The 16,493-nt window shown below is 40.1% G+C and overlaps 1 protein-coding gene across 1 annotated transcript; it reads left to right on the forward strand.

Moving 5' to 3' along the window:
* Positions 1–3,752: 3,752 nt before the first annotated feature.
* Positions 3,753–7,620, forward strand: LOC125302749. The gene is given in 6 exon segments (XM_048256094.1): positions 3,753–3,892; positions 4,374–5,102; positions 5,104–5,284; positions 5,382–5,448; positions 5,641–5,803; positions 6,860–7,620. Coding segments are annotated over 6 exon segments (1,410 nt in total). The 3' UTR covers positions 6,990–7,620.
* Positions 7,621–16,493: the final 8,873 nt, after the last annotated feature.

Genomic DNA, 16,493 nt, shown 5'->3' on the forward strand with positions numbered 1-16,493 from the left:
TGTCCCTCGTAGGCCTATTGCTTGCTTACATTCTCGTTCAAACTCAACGAACTTCAACATGTTGCTGACATATGCTAGCCTACTTGCAATATTGTATTTTTGAAGCTTCTACATTGGAGTTACTTTTGCACTATTGTCACGACCGGCATCCGCCGCAATTTCGTGTAGGCAACTGCGATTAACTTCTGATGGCTCACAAAATCCTGGCTCTGGTCCAAAATGCGAGGGGTGGGTCTGACGTGAGCTGTTATTGGATCAGTCGACATGAAAATGTGACCAGTGGGCCGCTGATTGTCCTTCCTTTGGGCCGATCGTTAGCCAAAATGATTAAATTATATATAGCCTAGGCCTATTCTATCGGCCGCAAAGGTGCGTCGGCCCACCGGGAAAATGCCCGGTATGCCAGATGGCCAGTCCGCCCATGCCTGAACTCATTCATGGAGAGCGAGCGAGCTAAACATACCGAAAGCAGCTTTGCCAGAGTTCATCGGATTGGGAAGAAAAGATCCTACGCAAATGCACTTCAAGAAGGGAAATGGATCCGTCGGCCAACAGTGAGGGTCAACTTCCACAACCTCCTCCAGACACCAGCTTATCCATAACGCCCGGACCCAGGCCTATCGTTGCACGATTTGACCAACCCAAACAACGCGACTACATCAAAGGCCTTGGGAGAAGACTCCAGGGCAAGCCGTTCGGCATGAACGAGCAGTTCCCGAGTAGGCTACCATACTGGAGCGCCGCCGAGTGCTTCTCCCTAGGCTATAGGCCTATCGCAAAAATCGAAAGGACGGGCGCTGGGTGAGTTTGATTGCAGACAAACTTTATATTGACAATCAACTATTTAAGGATCCAGATATTACTCCATGGCTAGAACAAAGACAACACTAGAGTAATGGTCATTCCAGCTCGATTAGTGCGAACTTCCCTGCGGCTATTTTCACTTTAAATTTGAGAACAGGCTCCAGTGAATTGAAGACTTCAGTATTAAGACTACCGGTATAAGGTTGTTGAGACATTATGCGGATGCATGAGGCCGTGAGAGACTAATATTAGTCACATACAGTAAATTCACAAATCTAATGGCTCTGTCTGTATACATCACTTAATTGCCAAAAGGCCAATCCAAAACCTACTCATATTTGAGTTATACCATGTTCTTACTTCAACTCATGTATCAACTTATCATTGTTTTTCATAATAAGTGGTCAAGTAAGCTTACAGCATGTCAGGGGCGGAGCCAGAGGGGTAGCTCCGGGTGGCACAGGCCACCCTTGAGATTCGATTGGCCACCCCAGGTGCCACCCCCAAATCCTACACTGTAAAAAATTGCTGTAATTTTACAGTAAAATCTTACTGGAAATTACTGTATATTTAACTTTACAGTAAAATTATGTAATGTGCAATGCATTGTGGGTTATCATACAGTTTACAGTCCAGCATTGCAAATTTACAATAAGACCAACGAGATTCCACAACATTTTCCACTTGCTGGCCCTAGTGTTACACTAGGGCCAGCCTTAGGTAGTGACCACACAGGTGAGACTAGTAGTCAGTCGTTTGACATTCACAATGATGGTGAAGAAAGTGAGTCAGGTGGGCAGCAGGATATATTTGATGTTGATGAAACACTCTACCTTAAAAATCTGGCACTGTTTTATTTGAAGCTTCAGGCTAAGCTGTTATTACCAGCTTCTGTAATTCAAACAATTTTTGAAGAATTCCAGGATGTTCATGATGTTGAACAATGCCATATGTTTGGAATATTAACTGAGAAGTTGACCTCGCTAGGCATGTCAGAAAGCACGATCAAACCAGTAATTGAAGAACTTAAAACAGAAAGTCTGCTAACACGCTTTAACTGCCTTTTCAAAACAGATCAACGGCGTAAGACCATCTTTAAAAACAGTTTCCAATATGTTGAACCATTACAAGTATATCTAGGTTTAACTGATGCAGGAAAAGTAGCCTATGCCCAATATGTTCCAATACAAGAAACACTTCTTGCTCTCTTTAAAAATGAGTCTATGAAGCAACAGTATGATGAAGTGCGAGTCGTGGACTAATGGTGGTGTTATGCAGGACATTTGGGATGGAGAGGTTGTGTCCAAACACTTTTTATTCCAGTCTGACAGGTCATCTTTAGCTTTGATACTCTATCAAGATTCATTTGAGGTGGTGAATCCACTGGGATCAAGGAAAAAAAAGCACAAGGTGCTAGCTGTGTACCTAACCCTGGGTAATATTTCGCCATGGTACAGATCAAATATTGATCATATGCAGCTTGTTCTTTTGTGTAGAGAACAGGACTTCAAGACATTTGGACAGGAGTTAGTCTTCAGTCCTTTGATAAAGGATCTGAACAACTTGGAAGATAATGGCATTGTGAAAGATGGCAGTGTTCTTAGAGGTGGTCTGTGTGCCATAGCTGGAGACAATCTGGGCTCTCATAACATTGGAGGCTTTGTATTTGTATAAATTTCAGTCGAAGTGAATATTTTTGTCGGTTCTGTGATATTAGCAGAAATGAATTTGAATCAAACCCTTTGTCAACTGCTACCTCCAGAACTGTTGAGAATTATCAAGAAACTCTGCAAAACTTTCAAAACAGAGAAAGAACTGACAAGAACAATGAAAAGGGTATCAAATATGATTCCATTTTTAATCAGCTTCAGTACTTTCATGTGTGTCTGCCTGGATTGCCGCCTTGCTTGGGTCATGATCTCTTTGAGGGTGTTGTTTCCTTTGATATGGCATTGTTGATTAATCAGTTAGTGGTTCAGGAAAAACATTTTACCCATTTAGAGTTAAACAGGGCAATTGATCACTTGCAGTTTCTTGGTAATGACGCTAATGATAAGCCACCAGAAATTAATTCAGACAATGAATAATTATCCGGACATGCTGTCCAGAACTGGTGCCTTTTAAGAGTGCTACCTTTGCTAGTGGGGAACAAATTACAGAGCCTGGCCGAGAGTAAGATATGGCATCTAGTTCTGCTCCTTCGAAAAATTGTTGCATACATATGTGCTCCTGCTATAACTGCAGATCAGGTGGCATATTTGCAAATTCTAATCGAAGAGTACATTTCTGACAGAGCTGAATCCTTTCCTCAGAAGCCCTTGAGACCAAAACACCACTACCTGTGCCATTATCCAGAGCTGATCTTGAAGTTTGGGCCACTAATACGTCTTTGGACCTTGAGGTTTGAGAGTAAACACAGTGTGCTCGAAAATTGCATAATTTCAAGAATTTGTGTTCCACCTTAGCAGAAAGGCATCAGCTTCTGCAAGCCTACTTGAGTGCAGGCAACATCTTTCCTTTTTTGATTCGCAATGACAAAGGAGATGAATTTCATTCGAATGATTACAACTCAGAAATTGTAACTGCAGTATCTCAATTCAATTTTTCTCCCAATAACACTTGTGCTACGAATGATGTCACCTTCAAAGGCACTAAGTACAGAAAGGGACTCCATGTGATCATTGGAAAGGAAGAGGATGTATTGCTTGTTGGGGAAATCAAACTAATTCTGATTCACACTCAGTCTGAAGTTTACTTTGTTGTAAAGAAATATCAGGCAAATCTGGAAGTTAATTTGGGTGTATATTCAGTGCATGACTTAGAACAGGGCTCCCACTTTGTTTGTCTTAGATATGAAGAACTGCTTGATTATTATCCCTTGCCAGTCTATAAAGTGAATGATATGTCAGTGCTCATCCTTCACCACTCTTTCCCTTCTTTATAGAGCCATGACTCAAGAAATAAAGGAGGCAATCCTGCAGGTATTACCTACATTAGCAGAGGATACCCTGTCTTTGCTGCTGACCAGACTTAACAGCATTGGCGTGGACCGCAAGTCGGATTTGAAATATGTGAAGGAGGAGGATCTGTCAGAATATCTTTGACCTATAGAATCGCGAAAACTGCTAAACAAATGGAGCACTGATGGTATTGTACTTTGCTTTGTTCTTATATTAGGAAATCACTCATATCTTGTTTAATATTGTAAAAAGTTTATTTTCAGCTAGGCCACAAGATGTATAGTTACATCCCCTGAGTGTGACAAGAAAAAAAAAAAAAAAAACATAGTTCATTTAATTTTGACACCACGGTCTCTTGTTGTGTTACAATGCACTGTACTCCAGCTTTGCCCAGAGCTCTGTGGAATTGCCACAGCACTGCATAGGGAGAAAAGTGATGACATAGGGGCAGTCTCAGAAGTTTTTAGTTGTTTGTTGAGGTTGTATGGGTTCCATATTGTACATATGAATGTGAAAGTTGATTTATGTCTGTTTTTAAAATGCATATCTGACTTTCCAGGGCAGCTGAAATTTACAAAGTGACAATTCACAATCAGACTCCACACGTAGTCCATGCAGACTGGATTCATCCTCCTCATCCTTCTCATCCAGCCCAACCAGCACAAATAGCAGCACCAGCACAGTCGACATAGACTCTTGGCCAGACTGTTTTAAAGTTCCTTGGGGCAAAATGCCTCATGCCATATCAATGGCTGTGCATTCACAAAAGCGCCCAGCTCCAAGAGACCGAAGAGAAATGGTAGTAGATGAAATGAGGGTGATTGAAGCCAATCCTTCTAAATCTGATTGCTTTTCTGTTGCTAAGAAAATAGTTAGACAGTATCCCAAGAGCTTTGCCGATGTCTTGAAAGATGGCACTAAAATTGGAAGTGGATATGCTTCCCTTGTCAATCAGATTAAATCCAGGGTTGAACACCTGAATAGGGACAATGTTACAGCAAGACGCCGGAGAGGAAAAACACTGCCAAGCTCATCCACCACCAAGAGCACCAAAGGACCATCAGATCAATATGGGTGTATCAGTTGGCAGCCTGAGTGTCCTACTGGGGAAACTGAAGACAGCCTTAAGGGAAAAAAAGAACAAATGCAAGAGATGTTTTCAAGAGAAGGTCCAGTGGGGGGAGAGAGAGGATGTGTCGACCAGCTAATGCATGTTACATCCTACCTGCAACGTAAGTCTATCAACGCAAGTCCACCTCACACAATTGCTGAGCTTAGAAAAGATTGGCCATATCTCTTCACTCAGAAAGGCCTCTACAGTCACTTTCAGCATCTTACCTGACATAATGGAGGGATCCTGGAAAAAATGGAGGATCCTCCAGTTTTTTAAGCCAAAGCAATTGAAGCAGGTGCTGTCCATGTTTGAGGCCAGTGGGTCTACCGTAGTTGGACCTTGTGTTATCCTGTGCTTAATGGCACACTTCAAAGAGAACCCAGATGGACTACTGTTACAAGTTGATGTAAGTATACAATATTTCACTATATCTGTCTATGTATGTGTCTAGTTTGTCTATAATCAGTTGTGTAATGTTTTGTTTTGCTATTCTTCTGTTTCAGGAAACAGCCACTCCTGCAGACGTGGAGAGATTGCCTTTACCAGATGCTCCAAGATTAGTTATTCAAGGTAAGTGTTCCAATTTAGCTTTTTGGTAGTGGTAAAAAATTGAAAAGGGCAACATAAGACCATAATAAAACTTAAGAGGAAATGTATTATGTATGATATTTGTCCTTTGCTGGGTGTTTAATGTGGCAGATGTCAATTTTGTTTGTAGTCTGCAGTCCGAAAAAGACTCTTGGTTTCTTGGTTTCATTTCAGGGAACAAATTTGTTTCCAACAAATGGATGCTAACCATCGAAAAACAAGTGGTGATGACTCCACATTCAAGCTTCACTGCAGGCCTGGCCACTTTGTTTGCAACCTTCTATACCTTGGCTCTATACCAAGAGGAGGCTTCATGTGTCCTTGAATTCATCCAAAGGTATTATAATATGAAAAATATGATGACACAGCTTCTTGAGTGATAGCCTAGTGTTTGTTTTAAAGTCTTTTCTTAGAATTTTAATTAGGCCATGAGCTACGGGGCCTTACAATCACCCCCTCACCTCCCAAGGGAACCAACTTTTTTTTTGAAGGTCTGACCATGCTGAACATGAATTTGAATGTTAACATTGAACATTTTGGATTGAACTTCCTGTTTCAGCCCCATGAATAGATTTACATTGAAAATCAATCTATTTTAATACATTGTTAATACATTAGAAGAACATCACTGTCCATGGCATAGAGGAAGGAGTGACATCTGTCTTTGCATGTTTAGTCACAAGATAGATATGTAAATAATAGAGACCAAAATGTATAAGCTTCTCACCAGAGTCACCAGGCAAATCAAGTAGAAAGACTATTTTGGTCTCTATTGTTTTGGGAAAAAACCAATTAAACCACTTTCGAACTATACATTTTCTGAAAGCTTATGCCCTCTACATGTGATGAAACATGCAAAGACAGATGTCACACCTTCCCCTATGTCAATGTCATGGACTGTCATGTTCCTATAATGCATTTCCAATGTAAATCTATTCATGGGGCTGAAACAGGTACTGCAACCGAAAATGTTCAATGATAAAGGAGAATTCCGGTGTGATATTGACCTAAAGTGTGTTGAAACATGATACCAAGTGTGAACGTATGTCTCATAGCTCATCTCGGCTTGTCCCCTGCACTCCGAAATCAGGGGACAAGTGCAGGGGACAAGCCGAGATGAGCTATGAGACATTCGTTCACAGTCGGTATCATGTTTCAACACACTTTAGGTCAGTATCACACCAGAATTCTCCTTTAACATTCAAATTCATGTTCAGCATAGTAAGGCCCCGTAGCTTGCGGCCTACATGTGCTGTGTATGTGAGTAAATACCATCTGGATCTGGAGACTGCTCACCACTCCATCATTCATCTTTTAGTATATCTTATCTACTTGTCCAATCCTCTCAACACCACTCTTCCCCCCTCTCTCCCCCTCGCCCCTTTTTTTGAAGGTGCTTTGTGGGAATCAACCCAGACACCGGCTCCAAGGCTTCAAGTGGAAAGAAAAAACGTCACACAATCAATGTAAATGTCTGCACTCTTTTATGCAAGCTCATGGACTTTGACTGGCTTGGTTTTTAGGCACTCGCAAAGCCACTCTCTCATTTTCTAAATGTTTTTTCCAGGCGTTTATTGCTTTTGGTAACATTCATCTTGTTTTAAAAATCCACTCATGGACTTTGACTGGCTTGGTTTTTAGGCACTCACAATGTTTTTCCAATGTTCAATTTTCAGATGTTTATTGCTTTTGCTAACATTCAGCATTCTTGTTTTAAAAATCCACATAATGTTTTGTCATTGTAAGTGCGTGCTACCAACCCCAGAATGTTTGTCCGGTTTGTGGTGTATTGGCTGCGTTAAAAGCCCTATTGGCGGCAGGAAAAACAATGAGAATTGGTGCAACATAGACCGAATTAGTGGCCCGCCAGCTAAAGCTAGGACACTTTCCTTAAGTTTCACTCAAAGTGCCCCATCAGGTTAGCCTTAGCTACCGGGTCATTATTTCGGTCTATGTTGTCCCAAATGTTGTTATTGTTTTTTCTACAGATAGCACTATACTAAGTGACGTTAAACAGCAGGGCTATGGATCGAATATTCGGGCTATGTCCAGCCCAATATAAACAAGAAATGTGTCATATAGTCACAGTGCATTGAATGAATGGTCTGAAACTTCTCAGGTTAATAGATATTATTATGATGATATCTAGACATCCAATGGGCCTGCCTGGCATAGCGCCACCACCTGGCCAAGTAGGGAATGTGCCAGAAATGGACAATGCTTTAAGTGATTGATCTGAAACTTTATAAAATATTGGATATCATTATTGTGATGATATTCACATGTGTAATTCACATGCCTAATATAGCGCCACCATCTGGCCAAATAGTGTATCAGAAATGTTCTTTGCTTAAAATGAATAATCTGAAATTTCTCAGGTTAATATATATTATGATTATGATGACACACAATGGGCCTGCCTTGCATTGCGCCCCCACCTGGCCAAGCAAGTAAATGTGCCAGAAAATAACATGCAAAAACAAATAGCACACACATAAAATATGTACATTTTACAAATGCACCAAGTTGGTTTTTTGTTGGATTCTGAAATGTCACGGGTTGCGGCCCGCAGGTGCTCGGGCCCGCCATTGCCGCTTGCGGCTATATTTAGGCATTGCATCCTGTCACTCTGTTTGGAACATCGCAGTTCGGGTTGATAAGATTCAGTTAATGCGAGTATGGATCGTCTCAAAGTTTGGGACAACCAAACAGCAGTGTAGGCAAAGCAAATCCTAATTGTTAGGTTACCATAGCTGTCTTTTCTCTAGGCCTGGGCCTATCGGAAATCGCGACATAAGCACATTGGTTTTTTTTTTTTATTTTTTTTGTTTTGCTGTTGGGTAGTGAAGCGATAATGCATTTAAAGCAGTACATCATGTGAGCCAGAGACGATATGGCCAGAGCTGCTGCTCTGTATAGGTATTCTGTCCCACCCAAACTACTTGCGAAGTAGCCTATTATCACAGACATCACATTTATCACACGAAAGAGCTTTTTCTCAGCTTTTAAACGATGTTAGTGGTTAGTTGTTGTGGTAAACGGTTCATGAAAAAAGTAACTTTAATTTAATCATATTTTTTTTACCGCCTCCCTACCCATTCATCTTGGTGGAATACTTCTGCGAACTTTACCTCAACACATGACAAACCATATATCAGAATAAACAGCAGACCTTACCGAACACAAAGGTGTAAAGCATGCCCCTGTACGTAGAAAACGTTGGCTAAGTTAGCTAAGTAGCATGGTTAGCATGTTAGCATTATTAGCACTGCTATACAACATTAGCTAAGTAGCATGGTTAGCCTAGTTAAAAATCTTAACTGCTAGCAAACATTAGAGCCATTCCAACTTTCAGTTATCACAAATATCTACCTATACACAGCCATTAAACTATTTGAATATCAACATTCATTAAACTTCCAGTCTGTCAACAACTTTTAAACTATTTACCTTCAACTTTTAAACAGTCTACTTTTAAACTATCTATTAAACTATCATTAAACTATCTATTAAACTAGCTGCCTATCAACAACTTTTAAACTATCTACTGTCTATCAACAACTTTTAAACTATCTACATTCAGCTTTTAAACAGTCTACTTTTAAACTATCAACTTGTATTAAGCTATGCAACCACCATGTCTATCCTAGCATCACCGTAGTAACCATCTCTGTATTATCTGTTTTAACTATACATGATATTTTACATCACACCTTTAGCATTTTCATGCACTGGTAATTCCTTGGAATTGTCTTTTCAACTTTGAAACTTTTATACTTTTTAAACTATTAAAGAAAAACTTTTTAAAAATCCCCATAGACTTAACATTGCTGATTGTGACATCATAATACGGCCGTTAAGTAATTAGAATCCTATGGCAGGTGTTCAGGCCAGCTGGATCAACTGCCAGTCTCAGGCTTTAAGCATACAAACTGGCCTTATTAAGACTACACATCCTGTTCAACTGCTTCCTCTGCCAAAAAACTGTTTCAAAATAAAAGTCCTCACTACAATATTTCACTGTTAAACAATTTAACCCTTTAAACTACTGAACTTTTCAACTGTTCAGCCATTGTAACTGTTACTTGTCATCAACTATGACTCCTACCCACTGTAGCTAGTTAGCATGGTTAGCATAGTTAGCATGTTAGTTAGCATTTTTAGCAAAACTGCTAAAAATGATTAGCTAAGTAACATGGTTAGCATAGTTAGCATTGTTAGCATAACTGCTAAAAATGATTAGCTAGGTTAGCTAAGTCACATGGTTAGCATAGTTAGCATGCTAGTTAACATAAATAGCATAATTACTAAAAATGATTAGCTAGGTTAGCTAAGTCACATAATTAACATAGTTAGCATGTTACCATTGTTAAGCATGCTAGTTAGCACAACTACTAAAAATGATAAGATAGGTTAGCTAAGTCACATGGTTAACATAGTTAGCATGTTAGCATTGCTAACATAGTTAGCATGTTTAACAAAACTGCTAGAAAACATTAGTTAAGTTAGCTAAGTAGCATGGTTAGCATAGTTAGCATTGCTAACATAGTTAGCATGTTTATCAAAACTGCTAGAAAACGTTAGCTAAGTAGCATGGTTAGCATGTTAGCATTGCTAGCACTGCTATAAAACATTAGCTAAGTAACATGGTTAGAATAGTTGCAAATCTTAGCATAACTGCTAACAAACATCAGAGCCATTCCAACTTTCAGTTATCGTCAAATATCTACCTATACACAGCCATTAAACTATTTGAATATCAACATTCATTAAACTGCTAGAAAACTTTATCTATTAAACTTCCAGTCTGTCAACAACTTTTAAACTATTTACCTTCAACTTTTAAACGGTCTACTTTAAAACTATCATTAAACTATCTATTAAACTAGCTGTCTATCAACAACTTTTAAACTATCTACTGTCTATCAACAACTTTTAAACTATCTACATTCAGCTTTTAAACAGTCTACTTTTAAACTATCAACTTTTATTAAGCTATGCAACCGCCATGTCTATCCTAGCATCACCGTAGTAACCATCTCTGTATTATCTGTTTTAACTATACATGATATTTTACATCACAACTTAAGCATTTTCATGCACTGGTAATTCCTTGGAATTGCATTTCTAGTTATTATTATCCTACCCACTGTAGCTAGTTAGCATGGTTAGCATAGTTAGCATGTTAGCATTGCTAACATTTTTAACATTTTAAGCAAAACTGCTAAAAATGATTAGATAGGTTAGCTAAGTCACATGGTTAGCATAGTTAGCATAACAACTAAAAATGATTAGCTAGGTTAGCATAGTTAGCATGCTAGTTAGCTCTAGCTCTAATGAGGAGACACAGCACTCAAAAAATCCTCCATAGAAATGCATGGGGTTAGTTTGTAACCCGTTACACATATCCCACCCCTTCCTCGGCAAAACGTTGACATGTAAATACATTGAGCCAATCATGTGGTGTGATGTGAATACATTGAGCCAATCATATGGTGTGTTGTGAAGACATCTTGCCAATCATGTGTTGTGAACTTCGCCCGAACAAGATTGGTGTCGCGGAAGCCTTGGCGACGCCAAGATTTCTGCTGAAGAGGATGCCCGATGAGTGCCCAAAAAGCGTTGCTATATGGCCGCCGAGTGGAGGGACTTGCCTAAAAGGACTTTGGCATAACTACTAAAAATGATTAGCTAGGTTAGCTAAGTCACATGGTTAGCATAGTTAGCATGATAGTTAGCATGCTAGCATTGCTAGCATATTTAGCAAAACTGCTAGAAAACATTAGCTAAGTTAGCTAGCTAAGTTAGTAACTTTTATTAAAATGCAACTTTTGCATTTTCATTCACTGGTAATTCTTTGGAATTGCATTTCTAGTTTACTATAGCTGATCCTGCCTTCTGGCTCCCCAAAATGCCGCATCATGTGAACAGATCAGCAGGCCGGCAAATTTTCACCTCGCTTTCAGACACAAAAAGACGTCTCCTTCCCGCAAATTTAGCGGGATCTCTGTGTGAAAAGGCCCAGTGCCTCACTAGTGCCACCTTAGTTAAAAATGTCTAGAATCGCCACTGCAGCATGTGCTCTGCATGTTGTTATACATGTCATTTTGTTCAGGGTGTGTTTTTTGTTTTTTGTGGGTATAGGTTGTATGTTCTGTAAGAATGTATATTTGTCTGTATGTCTAAGTGTTTGCTTGCTTTCTCATGAAGACTTAAGCTTTAAAGTAGCAGCACAGTACGCTCTTGTGGGAAGATACAATGTAGGGTCCTACAGGTCCCATAACTGACTCATGGTAGTCCCAGTAAAGATGACGCCTTGGAACGTAAGAGGATTCAGCTCCCCAGCAAAAAGAACAAAAAAATTCAATCATCTAAAGTACCATGGATAGGACAGACATACCCAGAGGCGTATCAAGCTTTTTAAAAGTGTGGGGGTTGTGGGATAGGAAAATGAAACAATTTGTTCAAATTATAAATAACTCCCTACAGGGACGTATTTTCTGAGAGGGGTGCTATATTGGTGTCCGGGAGTTTCTCCCCCTAAAAAGTTTTGAAATTCTGATTGCTCCACACCATTTTAATGCAGTTTGAGAGGGACAGAAGAAACAGCGCCCCTCATACTGTATGTGTGGCTCATGTGACATGTAGGCCTACATGATCTACCTGCTATCACTTCACTATTTGACACTACCCTACATGGAGACATATCTCATGTTATAAATCAAGAAATCATTTCAGAAATTATGTTTTATGCATATGGGTTAGCAGGCTACAATAAATTGTCTTACAGACAGCAGCCTAATTTCGAGGTATCACTAATACCTACTAAATGTAAAGGACACAAAATAGTGACAGAACTGTAAGCTCAAATTCAAAAACGTTTGAAGTCTACCCAAACATATGCAAAGGAAATATAAATAAATTGTGTTGCATATAGCCAGCTTAATTAATGACAATTTAAAGATTATGATTAGCAGTTATATGCTTTTTCCATTGATAGTTACAGGAAGCTACGTTGTTAAACTATTGTTGTTTCTAGTCCACGTCACCTCCAGTTTAACTTGCTGCAGGGACGCACACATTGCATGAGCGCTCATAAGCGTATTTGAGTTATACATGCTGGAAATCTTAGGCTACGTTTATACGGTGACGATGAAAAGAGAAGACGCAGAAGTGGCGTCTCGTATTCATTTTTTTATTCGCGGTTAGACAAGCATTCTCAGGGGGAAATCTTTGTTTATATGAAGACGCAAGAGTATGTGATATTCGATTGGATATGCATTCCAGACCGCTGGGTGGTGGTGTGATAGAACCCCGGTATGTCACGCGCAGACATTCTAATTTGACAGTTTAGCCAGAGAGGTAATCAAGGATCTTTGGTTTAGCCAGAGCCCGTCTACGGAGAGCCTCCCCACTCTCTATTAATCCCATACAAACCGAATTTGGCTGCAGTTCACCAGAGTTCACCTAGATGGCGATCACGGGCGAGTCCAAAATACATGGGGTCCTATGGAGCTACATGGCTACATTTATTGTTTTCACCTATTTAACAACTGAAACCCTCAGATTTTATTTCATTTTTCGCAAAATGGATATGGATTATCAATCAAAAGTGAAATAATCCGGGAGTCGTGTCCTTTCGTTTTCTTACAGGTTGGGTCGTTGTTGCCCATGACACGCTAGCATTGATGCTATGCTATGCTATGCTATGATCATGCTAATGAATGACGTCATTGACACGTTTGAAAGGCTTTTTAGAACAATTAAGTGACTTTAAAAAATATAATACTCAACCAAGTGTATTGTCTTTGTCTCCCCTTTCGAATACAATATTCAAATTACTTGAAAAAAAAATATATCCCGAGAACAGTGGATTCCGAGGGGTACAGCTCCATAGACCTCCATTCATTCTGGACTCGCCCGCGAGCGCCCCCTAGATGCAGTACCACACCGGAAGAGTTCCGAGAGTGAAGGTTCTCCCCTTATTAGACATTCTCTGGTTTAGCCAAAGATTGGTAAGTCAGAGCAAGATACTTCGTCGTAGTTCATGTCTATGGGCGCGAAATGGGGATCGAATCCTGTCTGCATAAAGAGGCGTGTCGATGACGTATTGATGAGCGTACATTGCAACCGGCCAACAGCAAAGGCATAATTAACCGGCGCACACCTGATATAAGGTCGATTTTCTCCGGACTGGAATGTTCAAAAGTGCTAAAAATGTACCTGAAATTTTCAGAAGAGTTTGAGGATCATGAAAACGTGCACGAAATTCACATTCCTAACTCTATAGAACCAAGACCTTAGCATATGTGGTGAAATTCTGAGCTATGCCCATAGACTTCAATGGAGCAGTCGCTGCCTCTGCTCTGCATAAAGCGGGATTTTGACCCCCCCTCGTGCGATCCGGGTTCCCGGAAGTGGCTCCTGATGAAATATCTTGCTCCGCCTTAACAATCTTTGGTTTAGCCGTTTAGACTGAGACGCAACCCGGGTCGTCTTCAAAACTCTACACTCTGGAAGGAGTCTTCAGATTTTTGCGTCTTCAAGCCCCGATGGCGGGGTCGCCGTGTAAACGAAAGGCACTTATGATAAAAAATATTTTGTCGTCTTCCTTCGCAATCGTTCTCGTATAAACGGCCCCTCAGTTCTCAGATGTAGAACTCAAATGTGTCTTGACGCCGCCGTTTGTAAGATCAAAATAAGATGTTCTAAATGGAACGCGATCATTACAGTAAGATCTCGAGTAGATGTAGCACTACGACACACATTGACAGTGAAATGCCGCAGATGTTTAATCAGATCAAATAAGATGTTCTAAATGGAACGCGATGTAATTAAGCTGTTCAGATCTTTTCCAAGCGTCTTGGAGACGTGTATGTGCTGACTGGGCTATGTCTATATAGTTGATGACACCAAATTAATAAGTATTTCTGATTGGGGAAACTTTCAGCCTAGTTTTTTTTTTCAGTCCGGTTCCATACCATTCAATCTTGCTGCAAATGATCAGACGTGTGAAGCACCGGGCATAACTTAATTTCGCGGCTACGTGGACCAGTAGGTTAATTGTTGAGGAGGCCCATAGTTTAAGAAAAGCTGCAGATCATAGACAGAGAAAGCATAATGCTCTGAGAACAGTACCGCTTTCACTTTAACTCCCTGCATTTCTACATTGTGACAAAAACTGTCAGTCAGACAGTGAATTTTGGATTACTAAATTAGCATAATGCGGTAACAATTATCATTTCAATTCTACCTGAAATCTGCTCAATGCAGAGTGCAGACGTTATAATGCAGACCCAAGCAGCAGCACAGCCTTGAAAGACGCACACTTTGAATTTGATCAGAGCGGCGCTGGTTTTTCACTGGCTAACTTGATGTGATTGGCTGGATGACCGTTCAATCAAATCAACAGACCTATTTGTGTCAGTCTGTGTGTGCGTTATGGTAGATACGGTTCCAACTCTTTAAAGGAGCGTTTATTTCCATATTTTACTTTCATTTTAATCTGACAGAAAGTGTGGGGGATAGAATCGTGTTCCAGCAAAAGTGTGTACGTTATAACACCCACATCCCCCACGCTTGCTACGCGCCTGGACATACCATTCTACCTTTAACTCTAAAAAGCGAGGGGTTTCTATCTTAATTGCCAAAAAAAATCTCTTTTTCATTTAGTTCTTAATTGATTGACTCAGAGGGGCGTTATATAATTGTGAACGGACCATTGGGAATAACAACATAACATTAGCTAATATATATGGTCCCAACACAGATGACCCTGCCTTTTATCATTTCTTATTTGCTGCACTCTCCAACTTTTCAGATTCTTTTATTATTTTAGGGGGGACTTTAATACCATACTGGATCCACAAATGGATCGCTCTTCATCAACTCCCAGACAGAAAACGAATCACTATTCTTCAACACTTAAGCAATACATGCTAGATAATGGATTGATTGATGTGTGGAGACTGAAAAACCATGCCTCTAAAGAATACACTTACTATTCAACTGTTCATAATAGTTTCTCCCGACTAGATTATTTTTTGGTTAATAACTCTTGCGCATGCAATATTAGGCTATAGACTCAACTATTCATAGTATTATCATCTCAGATCATGGTCCTGTGAGTTTGGGCGTAGATTTAGGGTGGGACGCTAAGGACTAGTCCTAATCAAAATTTTAAGATGACAAAATTGTCCCCACCCTTATTTGTGCTGCTGATCATAGACCTCTCCAGAATAAGTCCCGCCTCCTAACTTCCGTATCCATCCAACCTTCGGTCGTCAAATGTCTATGGGAAATAACATGGCGTTTTGAAAGATCGTACCTGTCAAACTCTGTAGTTGACAAAGTAGAAAAAGCTGCTGGGCAGATTGGCCTACACACTTCTGCCATCTAGTTTCCACTGGATTTTTTTTATTTTCGGTGCCGTTTAAGTAGTATAGTCTACAGTATACTACTTAAACGGCACCGACAATCAAAAAAATCCAGTGGAAACTAGATGGCAGAAGTGTGTCTTATTCTGGAGAGGTCTATTCCGACAGCCAGCACGACAGTACAAGAAACGTCATTTGATTGGCTGAAAAACCGAGGGGGAGGGGGACGGTTATCTGACACGCACACTACACGCATGGAGAGTGTCTATGCACAGGCTACTTTGCACTGGCAGTCAAGCGAGCACGTCAAAGACAACGGTAAGTTACCAGGGCTGTCTGCCAATACATACCCCATAAAAGGCCAAAGTAAAACATTTTGATATTCCTTTTGCCCTTCAGCATGTACATGTTTGCCCCTTTTTGTGGTTTGTAGATCAGCTATGCCACACAAGAAGAAGAAAGGGGACATTTAAAAGCTTTTTCATTATGCAGAGTCTAAGTAGGCAAACTAGCCATAATAACTGGCAAAATTCGGTTTTTACTGTGTAAAATAACATTAGCTGTTAGGAATACCCAGGATATTGTCACAGCTAAACCTAGCTTCTGTAATCTTTCAACCAAAGTTAGGAGTCATATTGAATATGGGTGTGC

Source organism: Alosa alosa, chromosome 1 (genome assembly GCF_017589495.1).
Source record: "Alosa alosa isolate M-15738 ecotype Scorff River chromosome 1, AALO_Geno_1.1, whole genome shotgun sequence".
Taxonomy (NCBI): domain Eukaryota; kingdom Metazoa; phylum Chordata; class Actinopteri; order Clupeiformes; family Clupeidae; genus Alosa; species Alosa alosa.